At 44.5% G+C, this 16,126-nt stretch overlaps 1 protein-coding gene across 1 annotated transcript in view; it reads right to left on the minus strand.

Moving 5' to 3' along the window:
• Gad1 (glutamate decarboxylase 1) overlaps positions 1 to 16,126 on the minus strand; it is a 40,322-nt gene continuing 24,196 nt past the window's right edge. The window contains exons 8-17 of the mRNA XM_021182551.2: positions 15,040 to 15,155; positions 14,878 to 14,957; positions 14,592 to 14,646; positions 12,453 to 12,569; positions 10,986 to 11,050; positions 8,615 to 8,693; positions 7,385 to 7,534; positions 4,769 to 4,876; positions 2,302 to 2,391; positions 1 to 1,382 (exon numbers count right to left, since the gene is read on the minus strand). Of these exons, the coding sequence (XP_021038210.1) occupies positions 1,209 to 1,382; positions 2,302 to 2,391; positions 4,769 to 4,876; positions 7,385 to 7,534; positions 8,615 to 8,693; positions 10,986 to 11,050; positions 12,453 to 12,569; positions 14,592 to 14,646; positions 14,878 to 14,957; positions 15,040 to 15,155 (1,034 nt within the window). The 3' untranslated portion in view covers positions 1 to 1,208. The remainder of the gene's footprint in view (positions 1,383 to 2,301; positions 2,392 to 4,768; positions 4,877 to 7,384; positions 7,535 to 8,614; positions 8,694 to 10,985; positions 11,051 to 12,452; positions 12,570 to 14,591; positions 14,647 to 14,877; positions 14,958 to 15,039; positions 15,156 to 16,126) is intronic.

Here is a 16,126-nt window from a genome sequence, read left to right on the forward strand (position 1 = left end):
TATTTTTTATTTTATTTATATTCTTCTTGCACACCCTAAATGCACAGTGTGGGTTTCATGTCTTCAAAAACACTTGTGGGACTGGTCAGTGTGTCGGAGATCTTCGGAAACATTGCCTTAGGTTTCAGCTAAGCGAGTCACAGAGATTGGTCATATACTACTACAAAATTACAGGAGATCTAGTTATTATTATTCATCAGTTACTAGAAAAGCTTTGAGAATATCTGACATACAGCCTGAGGGGGGAAAGAGAAGAGCGAAGGCTACTGAAGCAAGATTTCCATAACATGACTCTATGTACAGTATCAGAATTCTTTTCCAGACAGTACACGTATGTTCAAATCATTATGTTAAGGGCACTCTAAGATAAATGGAAGTCTCACTAATTTTCATCTTTTCTCTTTGGCTCACAAATGCACGAAAATACCATAAACAGTATTCAGAACATACTCCATTAATATATAAATAAGATACATTACAAATGGGAAGAAAATACAAGATGTCTCTTTAACATGGTATATATTTGAATATAAATAAGCAAATATCTCACTGACATACAACTTAGTCATTATATGCACTTTCCCCTGCCCAAAGATGGACAATGGCAATATACATAGTTTACACAGATTAATCTCTAAAACACAGCAACAGCACAATTGTGACAAAGACTGCTACTATTTCCCCTAGCAGGGTACTAACAGGGAGGGTGTGACATTTGTCATCTACTGGTACTTTCTGTCATCCATCATCCCTTCACGTGGGATCAGCTCTATCAGGAAGGTAGGCTCCCACCAACAGCCTTTCCCTGGGTCCCTAGGACACTGCAGTAGGGATACCATCTGCTCTGCAGTTGCTTGCGGGATGGTTTAGCCTCTTAGTAATTGCTGGGGGTAAGGCTAATTTCCTGGGGACGAGCAACATGCTATGGTCTAGGACTAAGCCACAGTCACTATACATACATGTACATAGAGAGAGGTATATATAACTGTACATATATACTGTGTTTCTAATGTGCAATTTTTAAAAAGAACATTATTTCCCCACTAACTCTAACAAACAAGCTTATGTGAAATGTGACAAATATTCTTTAAGAGATTATAATTTCCTTCAATGAGATGGCCTAGGTGTGTCAGCTACTGACAGAGCTGTGCTCTAGGGTACCAGAGGGGCACAAGCATGGCCGAGGATTCTGGTTCTGTGAAGGGGGATTACAGATCCTGACCCAACCTCTCTATCTCCTCAATGAGGAAATCGATGTCAGACTGGGTGGCGGCTGGGTTAGAGATGACCATCCGGAAGAAGTTGGCCTTGTCCCCTTGAGGCTGGTAGCCCACCATGGTTGTTCCTGACTCCATCATCAGAGCTTTGATCTTGGGAGCCACCTTGAGATGGAGAAAAGAAGACCAAACTCAGCACCAACTCTGACACACCCTTTTTTTTTTTTTTTTAAATAGATCAACTTGACTTGCTTTTTACTATGTGTCTAAAACAACAAAAACTATTTTAGAACCAAGTGTTTTTCATGGCTACTATCTAAACCCATCCAACCACCAGTCCCTTTAGAAATCACTGGGCAAGTCGACCTTGAAAGTCAGTCTTGGAACAATGATAATAAAATGAAAAGAAAAAAAGGAGAAGGAGAAGGAGAAGGAGAAGGAGAGGGAGAGGGAGAGGGAGAGGGAGAGGGAGAGGGAGAGGAAGAGGAAGAGGAAGAGGAAGAGGAAGAAGAAGAAGAAGAAGAAGAAGAAGAAGAAGAAGAAGAAGAAGAAGAAGAAGAAGAAGAAGAAGAAAGAAAGAAAGAAGAAGAAGCAAAGACAGAAAACAGTGCAATTTTGATGTACATAGCCTGGAGTACAGGATACTGCCTGGCACACAGACTAAATTTATCAAATTTCCATTCCATGGTTGCATGCCTAACAAGTTACATAAATATGGCAACAACTCTGAATGGATAAACTAGATGTAGAAATCAACAGAGAACATGAGTCAGAATCCAACTAGGCTTGCACTTAGTAAAATATAGCCAACAAAGTAGAATGTGGAATGTTCCAAGAGAGCCTCTGTAACAAAGAACATCAGTCCAAAGTGGGACTCCATTTTTTAAAAGAGGTCAACGCAGACCCTAGAAGTATAAGTTAAGATGGCTTTGTAACACCCATTATCCAGAAGTCGACCCTGAAACATTTTCTTTTTTAAGTCCTTCCCCTTTGAGAACAAACAGCTCGGTGGCACCAGGATGGCCCGCCCAGCGAGCCAAACAGCAGCAGTGGTACATCTGAGACAGAAAGAGCGCATCCTTACCCTGTGTAGCTTTTCTCGTCGCTCAGGGCTATCTGGAACCCCACGAAGGCTTTGTGGAATGTACCAGAAACAGACATTTGTGTGCTCAGGCTGCAGAAATTCCAGGAGACAATCAAACAAACAAACAAAAAAGAAAATGGTTAGAATTTGGCCAAAAGCTGGAGGCATTTTTGGAGTAAGTTGTTTTTTTTTTGTTTTGTTTTTTGTTTTTCCAGTTTAAAAAGGGTGTGTGTGTGTGTGTGTGTGTTGTGTGTCTAAATGACGTCTCCAAAGCAATGTGGTACAAAATTACTCCAGACAGGAAGTACTGCTTATCCACTTTCTCCTGTCAAGAGTGCTGACTCTCCAAACCCCAGTGAACTTTCTAGATTCCCCAAGCCTACTGCTTCTGTACCTTGAAATGATAAAGATGACGGCCATTTTAGTAAGTCAGGAAGGGGCGTTACTTTGCTGTCTCTAGGGCTGTGCAGAGGGAAATGGCTTAGCTTACTTTATTGTTTGTGGATGAGAGAGCTTTGCCGCTCTTCTTTAATGCTGCTAGCACAGTGCCTGCACCTAAGCAGTGGCTCTCAACCTTCCGAATGCAGACCCTTTGATACAGCTCCTCATGCTGTGGGGACCCCCAACCATAAACTTACTTCATAACTGCAATTTTGCTACTATCACGACTCATACCGTAAATATCTGTGTTTTCTGATCCCTGTGAAAGGGCCATTTGTCACAACACACATCCTCCTGTTCTAGGTGGCTGGAGACATCACTGGTCTCATTTCAATGTTCTACTAGAATGTGTGAACCCTGTAGAGGGAAGTCCCACAGACGGGGCGCAGGAACACCACATGCTGACGGCGAGTGCTCATTTGCTGACTCTCAGGTGGTATCTTGAGAAGCGCACAGGTAAACAGACACATGTCAGCTGTGTCGGTGCTGGGTTACAGCAGGTTATGAACAGCTGTTTTATGTATGAACAGGGCTTTCTTTTACCTGGGCTGGCAGCAAGTCCATATTTTGTTATTCAATTGTAAACTCCACTAGGGCAGACACAATATTTGTTTTGGACAATAATAACCCCGTATGTGGCACTCAGGAAATATTGGGCTGACAGGTGCTTTGCTGTGTATAATAGGGGGAGTGTGTGAACGTAGGCAGAAGCAGTTTATCAGGCTCTCTTCATGATTCCGTGGAGAGCAAGCCCTCATTTAGAGCCAGTCTTGGAAGATGAGGTTATACCTGACCTCTAAGCTACTTGGGCCTGGGAGACACTTATCATGGATTGAGTCCAACTCAAGACAGAGCCAAGAACAATGAAGGGGTAGGATCTGCCACGGGAAGTGCTCTAGGTCAAAGAGCTGGCTGAGAGCCATGTGCTTTAGGGCCCAGAGGCTTTAACTTTGTGTTGCTACTTCATATGGGGTTGTGCGAATGAGTTGGGGCGGGGGTGGATTATAAAAGACCAAAGCTTAACTCTAAATCAAACATGTAATGAATCTGGGGTTTGCTGGCAGTGCTTGCCTGTATGGTATGATGTCACCTCACTACAGACTTGGTTTTGAGCATACAACATGCATACCTGCCATATAGTGCCACATAATGTCAAGGAAGGGTGCCTCAAATAGCTGCAGAGTCCAGATTCGTGTGTGCTGTGAACAACAGTGTCCTTACTGTACTTACAAACTGCTCTGTGCTTGCAGAAAATGGCTCAATTAGAGAAAACAAAGATTTAATATCTTCCTATTGACATTCTGCCATTCTGTGCTATATATACTATCTATGTGTATTATATATATTATATATTAATGCAAAGCAGCGTTCTCAATACTGAAGACTATAAGATCAAAATCTCACTCAACTCTGAAAAATGTCCAGGATCCTCTCCATCAGTGGTCCTTGGCCTTCCCAATGCTGGGACCCTTTAATACAGTTAGTTCCTCATGCTGTGGTGACCCCCGCCCCCGCCCCACCACTATAAAATTATTTTTGTTGCTACTTTGTAACTGTAATTTTGCTACTGTTATGAATCATACTGTAAATGTCTATGTTTTCCCATGGTCTTAGGCCCCTTTGGAATGGTCAGTCATCTGAAGGGGTCACAAGCATAGGCTGAGAACCACTATACCGAATCTTGCCATATCACATATTCAACCAAAATGTCATACTTTGTGTACAAATAAACAATAGCACCCCATCTCATTAGCATGCAAATTTAATTTAGTCTTTAGTAAAATGGAAAAACTGCCTACAGAGAGTTGCTTTAAAATTATTATCTTTACTATTCATCCTCAGTCTGTCTATTTTATGTATTCATATACCTGGGCTTGTGTAAAGATATCAGGGGTGAAAGGAACCATGAGGAGTTAAAGCAAGTCCTGTTTCAAAGGAGATGAGACATTGAGGATCTCAAGCTCCAGGAACTTTCTGGGTGTTTTTCCTGGAAGCACCACGTGTCCAGTCCATGGGGACAACCTACCTCACCATCGAAAACCATCTCAAACTCTTCTCTGTTTTTAATCTTGGCATAGAGGTAATCAGCCAGCTCCAGGCATTTGTTGATCTGGTTTTCAAATCCCACAGTGCCCTGTTTCAAAGAAGAAAGATGTGTTTGTTGCTGTCAAGTTGCATTATTTCCCTGTGACAGTCATTTGGGAAGGCTATGCTGGCCTGGTTTATGGGGCATTTAAAGAAGTATGGTCTTGGAGGTGGCTAGGAAGGACTATCCAATTAAATGTGCACAGCTTTTTCAAAGCCCTGAATGCAAGAAAACGCTTTCTCTTTCTAGGACCTTGTTTTGGTCCCTTGGAAGTTGTGCTCAGCAGGGATTTAGCTTCCTACAAGTCAGCCACAAGCTAGTTTGCTTATGGATAGTGCCACTCAAAGTGTCCTATCTGGACTGAGGCCAGTCTACAAACTGTTGCAGGTTAGGCTGGAATGAGTAGAGAAGCTGAAAAGAAGAACATTTTAAAAATGTTTATTTATCCGCCCTTGTTCTCACTCTCACTCAGTCTCACTCTGTCTCTGTCTCTGTCTCTGTCTCTGTCTCTGTCTCTGTCTCTCCCTCCCCCCTCCCACCCCCTTACTCTGTGTGTGTGTGTGTTCTTGCCTGTGTGTGCACCTTTATGTACGCCTGGGAGTGAAGGTCAGAGGACAATTAATGGGGATCAGGTTTTTCTTTTCACCATATGTGTTTTGGGATTCAAACTCTTGGTGGCAAACACCTCTACTGGCTAAGTCACCTTGTTGGTTCCATTAAGAAACTTTTAAAACAAATCTACCTATTGATGTTAACGACAAGTAGTGATTTTGGGCTTGCGTTTTGTGTTTCATTTCTTAAACACATTCATGATAGGTGAAAGGAACAGCCATCTAGTCCTGCACAGATACTTTAAAAGACGCTATGATAGAATGCGTCTTCCCTGCCATCTATCCTGGCCAAACCTGTCCCCAGTCCTCACAGGCAATTCACCTTCCACAGAACAGTGTGTCCCCTCCCAGCAATGGGTCAGCAGGCAAGTGTGGGTGCCATGGTTCTCAGCACATGCCCAGAGACTGTACTAGCTCTAACTACTCCCAAACTAGCTGAGCCTGAGTTTCAAAAGCCAGCATGGCTGATTATCAGATCAGCCTTCTGGCTGCTGATTGGGTTGGTGTTAATGAGAGCAGATGCACAAGGCTGGCCAGTGGATAACTGAAGAGCCTGGGCAGAATCCAGAGCTGGCAAAGCAGGAACTTTCCTAAGAGGTGGAACTGGAGGTCTCGCTCACACAAAGGATTTCTACCCCAGGCTCTTTCCTCCACAACCTAGGGGCTGAACCTCCTGGGGACAGCTCAGGAGGCCACTGTTAGACAAGATGAAGATGTAATTATGGAGAGAGGCCATGTGATCATTACAGCAGTACAAAATGACAGGGCTTTTTCTCTTATTGCAGTAAAGGCATTTATACGCTCAAAATGCCTATGATTACTTTGTGGGAGAATCAAATCCAGACTCTACATTCAGGCGAGATGACATAATGAGGAAGGAAACCAATCATGTGCCAGTCGTTTCTATATCAGACATTGCTGCAAAGCCTTAGTGTTTGGAGGAAAAATTAGTCCAAATCTTTACTATGGAAATCATTGAAATTAACAAGGAGTAGTAAATAGTAAGAACAGAGGCCATGCAAAGCTCTGACATCCAGATCACCTTTACTTGGCTGCTTTCTTCCCAGACCAACACAGTAGTTTTCTAACCTTCTTTCTATTTGTACTAAATAACTTTAGAGTTCTTAAGAATTATTATGGAGGACAGGCAAGATGGCTCAGTGGGTAACGGTGCTTGCTGCCAAGCCTAATAGTCTGAGTTTTGTCTGGGATCTCATATGTTAGAAAGAGAAAACCAACTTCTGCAAGTTTCCCTCCATATGCACACTGAGGCACACACCACACACTCACAAACACTCAAACACACACTCATAAACACACACACACTCATAAACACACACACTCACACTCACACTCATAAACACACACTCACACTCATAAACACTCAAACACACACTCATAAACACACACACACTCATAAACACACACACTCACACTCATAAACACTCAAACACACACTCATAAACACACACACTCATAAACACACACACTCACACTCATAAACACACTCACACACACTCATAAACACACAGTCACACTCATAAACACACTCACACACATAAACACACACACAAAGAGAGAGAGAGAGAGAGAGAGAGAGAGAGAGAGAGAAACAAATCTTGTAAAATTTAAGAAGAATTATTGTGGAAGTCCTCTTGGCAAAATTTTTAGTAATAAGAGAATAAGAAGAATAAGAACTTCCTATGGTGATTCAAACTAAGGAGAAGGAACAAAAAAAAGTGAAAACTGACATACAAAGAAAGTTATTCCATTCACAAAGAAGATACCATTAACTCAATCAGATACAGTTACATGTGCAGTGAACTATCTGTGACCTATCACTGTCTCCCTGTCACTAGCCAGCCCGGGCTGGCCACAGTTCCCTGGCTAGCCATAGTTCTCAGGCTAGCCACAGTTCCCTGCATCCTGGATTTCCCCTCCATACCTTTGCTTTCCACATCAGCCAGAACTTGAAGATGTCCACATGGCGGCCACACTGAATCGCCTTGTCCCCGGTGTCATAGGAGACATCATACTGCTTGTCTGGCTGGAAGAGGTAGCCTGCACACATCTGGTTGCATCCTTGGAGTATACCCTGTCATAAAAATCAAGATGTGAACAACTGTCCTCACCAGTCAGAGACCGGGGGCCCACGCCTCCTTTCCTCTGAGGCTTGCCATAGGTTCAGATGTCCTTTAAAGACACTCTTGGGAAAACCCCTGCCTGTCTGCCTCCCCTGCCTCCCTTCTGCCACTCGGGTCAGAAAAAGTTCTTTTGTGTTGGATGTCTACAACAAGGGCCTCACTGTCCCTCTTAGAGACATCTGGACATTTAAGAGGGGGAATTACTTTGCCATTCTTTGGGTGGGGCTTGGAGGATAAACCTCAGCAGGTGGGGAAGCTGGTGCTATAAAGAACTCCCTCTCCCCAGATATTACCCCCTAAGTCTTCCAGTTTATGCAAGACCCCCTATGATGTTAGGGTAAGTGGAGGAGAGCCAGTGTGGGCTCTGACTCCCAAAAGAGACACCTGAGGTGGGTACCTCTCTTGAAGTAGGTCTACGAAACATCAGTGCACTGGGTACATGTGGGGGTGGGGGTGGGGGTGGGGGTTGGGGTGGGGAGAAAAAAAATCTGTCTGCAGCTCACTCACAGAAGCTCTTTTAGAAATTACCTTTATTTTGTGTGTGTGAGGGTATTACATACACTCACATATGTATGTGTGAGATCAAAAGACACTTGAGGGAGTTCCCTCCTTCCTCTATGTGAATCTCAGTGAAAGAACACAGAGCCTCAAGCTTGGCAGCGAGTGCCTTGACTCACTGAGTCATTTTGTTGGCCCTACAAAAGTCTGGTCAGCAGCTCCTGCTGCCCTAAGCTGGGATCTGGACTTCCTGTTCCACCTAATTTTTTTCAGCTCTTGAGACTACAGTTATCCACTAAGAACCCAACGTATGCTCCGGTGAGCGAGGTTTGTTCTCACTGATGGGGATTAGCAACCACTCTCAGGTCTGTCCACACATGAAGAAATACTCAAAGAAGCTCATTGAAGAGTCTATCACCAGCAGGGCCCTAAGCACTGGACAAAGACAAAGGGCAGCCAAGAGCCAAGAGGAAAACCAGCGTTAGCTGGGAGGGAGGGGAAGATGCCTGCAGGCTCCCCGAGCGAGTACAAACCTTTTCCTTGACCAGAATGGCAGAGCACTGGAGCAGCACGCCCATCATCTTGTGAGGATTCCAGGTGACTGAATTGGCCCTGGAAGACACACAGGGACCTCTGAGAAGATGGGAGGAAGGGAAAGAAGAGCCTATCCTGTTGAGGAAAACCCCATCGGCCATCTCCATGGAAGTCACGGCTGCTTTCCTTGCCCAGTCTCCTAAATGGACCCTCAGCGGGAAGTGTATGCTTCAGGCAGCCTCCCAAGGTATTGCACTGCAGAATGCTATATATAACTGCTATTAACAACAGCAGCCAGTTACTTCTTACATATCCTACTGTTCTCAGAGCTTTAGGTGGTATAGGATGGGAAATGGGACTAAGGTCTGGGGCTTTGCAGGTATGCAGTCCCAATCTGAACCTTAGCCCTGACATTTTCCAGCTTGTGTACATTACACAACTCGTTTGTGTTTCAGAGTTCACATCGATCTTATCAGGATGGAATAAAAGATAAAAAAGTTCATGGAATATGTAATCGTAGGGCCTTGTATATGTGATTCTCACAGCAACACTATGATGGAGACATTCCTATTACTTCTCACAAAAAGAAACAGATGCACAGAGAGACTAACCCACATTATCCAAAGTCACACAGCTGGGAGATGCTGGGTCATGGTCCAGCTCCAGGAGTCTCTTTACAGAACCAACACTCATAGACCATACGCTAGACTGCCTCCTTCTAGGGAATAGCCTTGGACTGACTTCTTCCTGCCTTTCTGTTTTGATTTAAAGAAGGGCTAGTGACAAGGACCTGCCTGCTGATGGCGCACCTCAATGCTACCATCAGCTGCTCTGCCGTAGACTTTGACTACCTAGCAACAGCGATTGAGAAAGCAACATGATTTTTGCCAGTCTGGGCTGCAGTGCTCACTTAACAAGCATGGTCTCCTAGCAACTGGATCACTCTGTCAGACACAATTAGATGACTAAGGAGCACACTAGCTAGGACATTACAGAAACAACCGAGTGTAACATATAATGATCCAAACTTGGGAAATTTGTTTCAGTGGGTTACAGACCCTTTTCTGATGGCCTCGGCCACAGCTGGGCTCTGCATTTTAATACCTGAGATGAGTGTGTCCTCTGATGTAACAACGGCCTTGAAATTACATGTCTGTGCTCACCCAGCACAAACCCCTTGCTGTGGGCTTTTAACCTCTTCCTTAGGTTTTGTGTGTGTGTGTGTGTGTGTGTGTGTGTGTGTGTGTGTGTGTGCACGTGCGTGCATGCCTACACCCACACATTCACACACTGTGTTTCAAGAAGAGGGCAGAGCTTGAAGAACTTCTCCCTTACATGCCCAAAAAGGATCCCTGATGGAAGGGACCTGGGAGGATTCCCAGGAAGGTTGACTAAGTGCTGGCATCATAGAGAAAACCCCATGTCAATGCGCTGAGAAGGCATGAACTTAGCCAATTTTGTCACTGCTGTTGCATGTCAAGTCATTAAAAATTATATTTAGATCTCATAAAATGGCTTTAAAAATGGCCTTCTCAATGTTCCGAAGGTGTGAAGTAAATGATTCTCTGCTACTGCAAGTGGAGGGAATCAGGGCCTGCTGTGGGTTGGCTCCCTTCAGAAAACACGCATGCCTAAACGTTAGTAAAGACCAAGCTTAGTCTTGTGAGGGTTTCCATCTTTCACCTGGTCCAAAGATGGAAAATGAGAACTGCCTGAGATATTCCATATGTTTCCCTCCAAATTATACGATCATATACTTCATCTCGTGTTGACAATGGTGTTTCAAAACAGAGAAGAGAGCAGGCACGGTCACGGCTACAGAATCCAGAGTCCTTGCTAGGAGACTGCGCCTGTGAACTCCCAGGCCCAGTCTTCTTACTGCCCTGGTCTTCACCTGTTCCACGTCCTGAAGATGGCCAGGAGTCATGTCTCAGGGCCTTTGTATTGCCCATGCTCACTGCCTGGAATATTCTTTACACCTTTGCTTTCTGCCTCTCTTTTGCTGCAGCTACTGAGATAAGTCAGGGGAGCGGGTGTCTCAGTCATCAGCTCCCTTCCTGAGGAAGAGGAACTAAAGGGATCAATGTTCTCCCTCTCTCCTTCCCCTTCCATTTCTCCTTCCTAGGCATCTCATTGGGTGCCTCACTTCACTGTGTGAACTCACTGAGGGTCCATTTGACTCGGAAAGAAACCATGCACACAAAAGACACCAGGTGGGCTAAAGTTTGTCCAGTCTGATTGAGATCCATCACTGAAAATCAGGGCTGGGGAACTTAAGGCTGACATGGGGGCTGGGAAGGTAAGGGATGGACCAAGGCGTATAGTGTATCTGACACAGAAGGTGAAGGAGGGCTCCTGAGCCTACTGTACCTTTCTATGCCGCTGAGTTTGTGGCGGTGCTTCCGGGACATGAGCAGTCCACCACCCCAGGCAGCCTGCAAAGACAGAAAAGAGACAAGAGGAGCTTGCAGCACTGAAGACCCCATAATGAAGATAGGCACACCTTGCATTCTAACACTAGGGAAGCAGAGACAGGCAGATCATAGACAGGCAGATCTCCATGTATTAGAAACCAGACTTGTCTATGTAGCAAGTTCCAGGCCAGTCAAGGTTACACAATTGATAACCTATGGAATAAGCCCACGCTGACAGCTCTAGTCGCCCAGGCTGTGGGCTCTTCAGGGCTTTACATAAACTTCCTGCAGAGAATGTCTTAGTGATCTAGGAAAAGTGGGTTGAGTTTGTGATGACTGTGAATCAAAACCCAAAGGCCCAGAGTGCCGGGGCAAGCCAGGGATTGTTTGAACCCAATATACTCGCCCTGACAGCTATGAAGGTACTGAAGGCTGCTTAGAAGGCAGGAGCAACTGTTTGCCTCTTCCAAAAAAAAAAAAGTCTTGAGAAACTTAGAAGCCCCAGTCATAGGAGACACTGCTCTGGGCACCACGATATCTGCTTTACTGAATAGCCTGGCATAGCATGTCAGCAGGGCCTTTGGTAGCCATTTATCCAAGAGTGGGGCAGATTTTCCTTTTGTCTATACCCAAGAAATGGCATCCAGTAGGAGAATAAATAGGGAGGGAGGGAGAGAGGGAGAGGGAGAGGGAGAGAGGGAGAGGGAGAGAGGGAGGGAGAGAGGGAGAGGGAGAGAGGGAGAGAGGGAGAGAGGGAGAGAGGGAGAGAGGGAGAGAGGGAGAGAGGGAGAGAGGGAGAGAGGGAGAGAGGGAGAGAGGGAGAGAGGGAGAGAGGGAGAGAGGGAGAGAGGGAGAGAGGGAGAGAGGGAGAGAGAGAGAGCGCTTCAATGACATATGTAAGAGCACATATTTGCTGGGAAACTTTGGGATTACTCTCATAGCTGCTCATGTCTTCTGTATACATCCTTACTTTCCTGCATGCAGCAGGTGGACATCTGTCTTAGAAGTGTCACAGATGGGGGATGCAGACAGGTGACTAAGTGTTCACACTCATGGCCATTTCCTGTATGTCATGGTCTTACTATCTTCTGAAATTCTTTTCTGAATTTTTTTTTAATTATCTGAAGTCAGTTATATTTTACTTTGCATCCATTCATCTAAATAAAGCAGCTGCTCATCATAGTAGACTCTGGAAGGATCCACACAAGACAACTATTGGCCAGGACGGACTGAATCCCAGAGGGTGGCCAGGTTCTGTGGCATGCACTGTTCACAAACAGCTCCCTGAGGAGTGGGGAAGAGCAGGAGCTAACATAGGTAGGTAGGGCCAGGCAGGGGGTTCAGAAGAGCTGGAGGCAAGGCTGAAAGCAGGGTTGTTTCTGCCCCTTCCCAGAACTGCACTGTGTGTGCACAAGACACTTACATCCACATGCAGCCAAAGGTTGTATTTCTCACATATGTCTGCAATCTCCTGGATTGGATCGAATGCTCCGTAAACAGTCGTGCCTGCGGTTGCATTGACATAAAGGGGAACATAGCCCTACAAGGTGAAAGAGATGGCTAATTAGTGCTTTAAAAAATATTTTCATTTATTTGTTTGGTGTGTGTGTGTGTGTGTCTGTGTGCCCATTTGCACTGGCACCCTCAGAGCACAGAAGAGGATTTTAGATGCCCCAGAGATGGAGTAACAGGTGGTTGTAAACCTGAGGAGGATGCTGGGAACCAAACACTGGTTCAGTGCAAGAGTGGTATGCCCTCTTAGATGCTGAGCCACCTCCCCCAGCCCCTTGTTTGTGGGTTTTAGCCCTCCCCATCTGCTTGTTTCTACGGGAAGTAGAAGGCACCAATCTTTACTTCTAACTGTGAGCCAAGCTGGTGAAATCAGAAACCATGGCTCTCAGTACTTTTTGTTGTTCACTCATTCATTCATTCAACAGAGATATTTTGTGGTTTTTGTTTTGTTTAACTGTCTTTTACATGCTAGGTCTTTTGGTGCTGGGGACAGTGCAGGCAACAAGTAGATAAAATTAGATATGCAAAATATATAAAATATATCACAGTGGTAAGTTATATGACAGAAACTAAATTAAAAATAATAAGTATTTGGAGAGATGAGCACTTTTGAACATCATCTGAATACTGCTTTCTGCATGTAAGCATGCAGAGTCATGTTGTTCTAAGTGGTTTGATAACCCAATTAAACTCAAACTTTTTTTTTTTAAAGAGGTGGATACAAGACCTGGGGAATTAGCTCGGTGGGTAAAGTGCTTGCTTTGAAAACATAAGAATTCACAGTTAAAAAGCCAAGCAGGTTGATGCATGCTTGTAATCTCAGAACTGGAACTAGGTAAATGGGGGTCCTTGAGGCTTGCTGTTCAGCCTACCTAACCTGCCTTGTGAATTTCAGGCCAGGGAGAGACCTTGTCTCAAATAAATGATGCAGTGCCTATGCCTCATGTCCTCTGGCTTCCACACACCTGCACGACACACCTGCACCACACACACACACACACACCTGCACATACACACCTGCACACACATAAACACATACACCCACATAATAATAGTAGGTCTATAACTTGGAAGGCTGAAACACTAATTCATGCTAAGATGCTGACACAGAAAAGAGGGAAGCAAGGAAATGAATAAAAGGAGCTAGGGCAAGTTGGGGGAGCCCTATGAGTCTCAAGGAATTTGAGAGCTCAGCCCTTAACCAGTAAAACTCCATCTACCTTGGTCTCAGCAAACAGCCACAACCAAAAAAGAAGGCACGAGAAGGTAACTAAACAACAGTGTGGTGGTAATGGTGGCAGCTACACGGCACGGCCGTGGGACCCATCTGTTCTATGGAATTGCTTCGTGTAGCAGAGTTCGTTGAGTTGGATTTGCCAAGTACTGAGCCATCTGCTGGGGCACAGAAACGCTTTGCTAAACAGAGTCCCTCGATAAAATGGGACTTATGAAAACTAGACTATATCTAACAAGAAACAAAGTTCAATGGGTGAGGAGATGGAGTCACCACATGTCCTGTAGGTTGGGTGAGTGTCACAGATGCATCCTGTGAGTGGCCACCCACGAGTGCTCTGGTCACCCTCACTCAAAGCATTCATCTACTCACTAAGCTGGGCCAAGCTAATAATCGAGGTAGTTCTAGAGTGAACCCTCTTAGCACGGGCAAAACACAAAATGGTCAAAAATCAACAGGGAAGATAAATTTGGCTGGTGAGGTGGCTTAGTACTGTGAGTGGATAAAGGACTTTGCCACTAATTCTCATAACTGAGTTTAATCCTTAGAATGCATTTGGTAGGAGAGAACCAACTCCTATCCCCTGACTCTCTCTCTCTTACACACACACACACACACACACAGACACACACACTGTATGACTTGTAGACTCAGCTTTGGGGCCAAATCCTTTCACAAGTTGGAAATAAGTGAATATCTCAGACAGGAATCTTGGAAATGTAATACAACTATCCCATTATCAAAATATTTCATTGTGTAGGCAAATAACAGTCATTTTTTAAAAAAGTATTCACTGAAGTTTCAAAACATACCTACCTTTTGTTTGGCATCAAGAATTTTTGCCTCTAAATCAGCCGGAATTATCTTCCCCCTATAATTATTATAAAAAGAGAGAAGTGAAAATAAAGAATCAACAAGATTGTCCAAGAGGGAAAAAAACCTTTTTCATCAGCAGCAAAATGTAATTTAAATGGATATTTTCAACAGACCATTAGCAGCTTGGCACACTGTACGGAGCCAGCGCTTAAACACAATAAAGCAGATTTAACAGACGAACACATTTAATACATCAGGAGCCTAATGCTCGCTCCACCCAGCCTACCTTTCATTGCACTTTATCAAAATCACATTGTCGGTTCCAAAGCCAAGCGCAGCCCCGGCTTTCTTTATGGAATAGTGACTCTGCAACAAAGGGATGCTTGAGGTTAAAAGTTGCATAGTCCCTTGAAAACCATCACAACCCACGCCAGAGCCCCCAACTCACGTGTTCTGAGGTGAAGAGGACCAGTTTGGGCACAGCCGCCATGCCTTTTGTCTTCACTTCTGGGAAGTACTTGTACCGAGCAGCCATGATGCTGTACATATTGGATATGGCTCCCCCTGTCAACAAGCAAACATAGCGGGAGGTTGTTGGGGTTCTACTGGGTTTTTAATACAAAGGTTGAGCTGGTGATTCACCACATTGGGAAGGGAAAGGACAGTATCCTGAAAGCTTTGCTGGTTTCTTTACTTCTAAGGACTTCTCTCTGGACTCTTTGCACTTATCTCCAGAGCTAGGTAGGCAATTTCGCTGGAGGTGATTCAGGCATTGCAATGCCTACCCAAAGCCTATACACAAAACAGGAGGCAGTGGGAGCAGCTGCAAAGGCATGGCTAGTTACAGCCTCCCAGCTCCCATCTTCTGGGTAATCTGTTACTGAACAAAGATGAATCTGTTCCCTGAGCTCAGAAACACAGAGAAAGAGAGTAATGGAGCTTTCAGAAAGAAATAGTGCATCTCTTGGTTACGAGCTTGGGTACTCTTTTTAATGATTAGCCCAGATGAGTTCCTGAGTCTAGGAGAGGTCTAAGTTTATTTAAATAGATACAAATTCACTCATGTCCCTCTAAATAAAGATACAAAAGGAAAGGAGATAACTATCCAAGTCTAGCCAATACAAACTAGTCACTTTTGCATCAATTGCCTTAGGATGAAACAGGCAAATCTGTGGTCTGCTTGAATTGCCTGGACAATTGTATTCTTAGTTCTTCTTTTCTCCTGTATGCAGTCACACTGCCGATAACATCATCTACAACTGCTTCTTACCCACAAGGATAGCAGTCTTCATTGTAAAGATTTTTATTGTATCTACTTTGAGCTAAGAGACTAAAGTAGATACAATATTTGGAGTGAACTCAGCTCATTGATAATCTGACTCATTGATCAGGTTTGCTGTTGTCAGAACAGCACCATTTTGCATGACCCAGACACAGCCTTGGTTAGTTAGTTTGTAGGGTGGTAGCATTCTTGCTAGCCTTCATCCTGATAGGGATGCTGAGTGCTAAGACCATCAACTGTATATATGTATATG

The sequence above is a fragment of the Mus caroli genome, unplaced genomic scaffold, assembly GCF_978045245.1.
Source record: "Mus caroli unplaced genomic scaffold, Mus_caroli_1 scaffold_2, whole genome shotgun sequence".
NCBI classification, from domain to species: domain Eukaryota; kingdom Metazoa; phylum Chordata; class Mammalia; order Rodentia; family Muridae; genus Mus; species Mus caroli.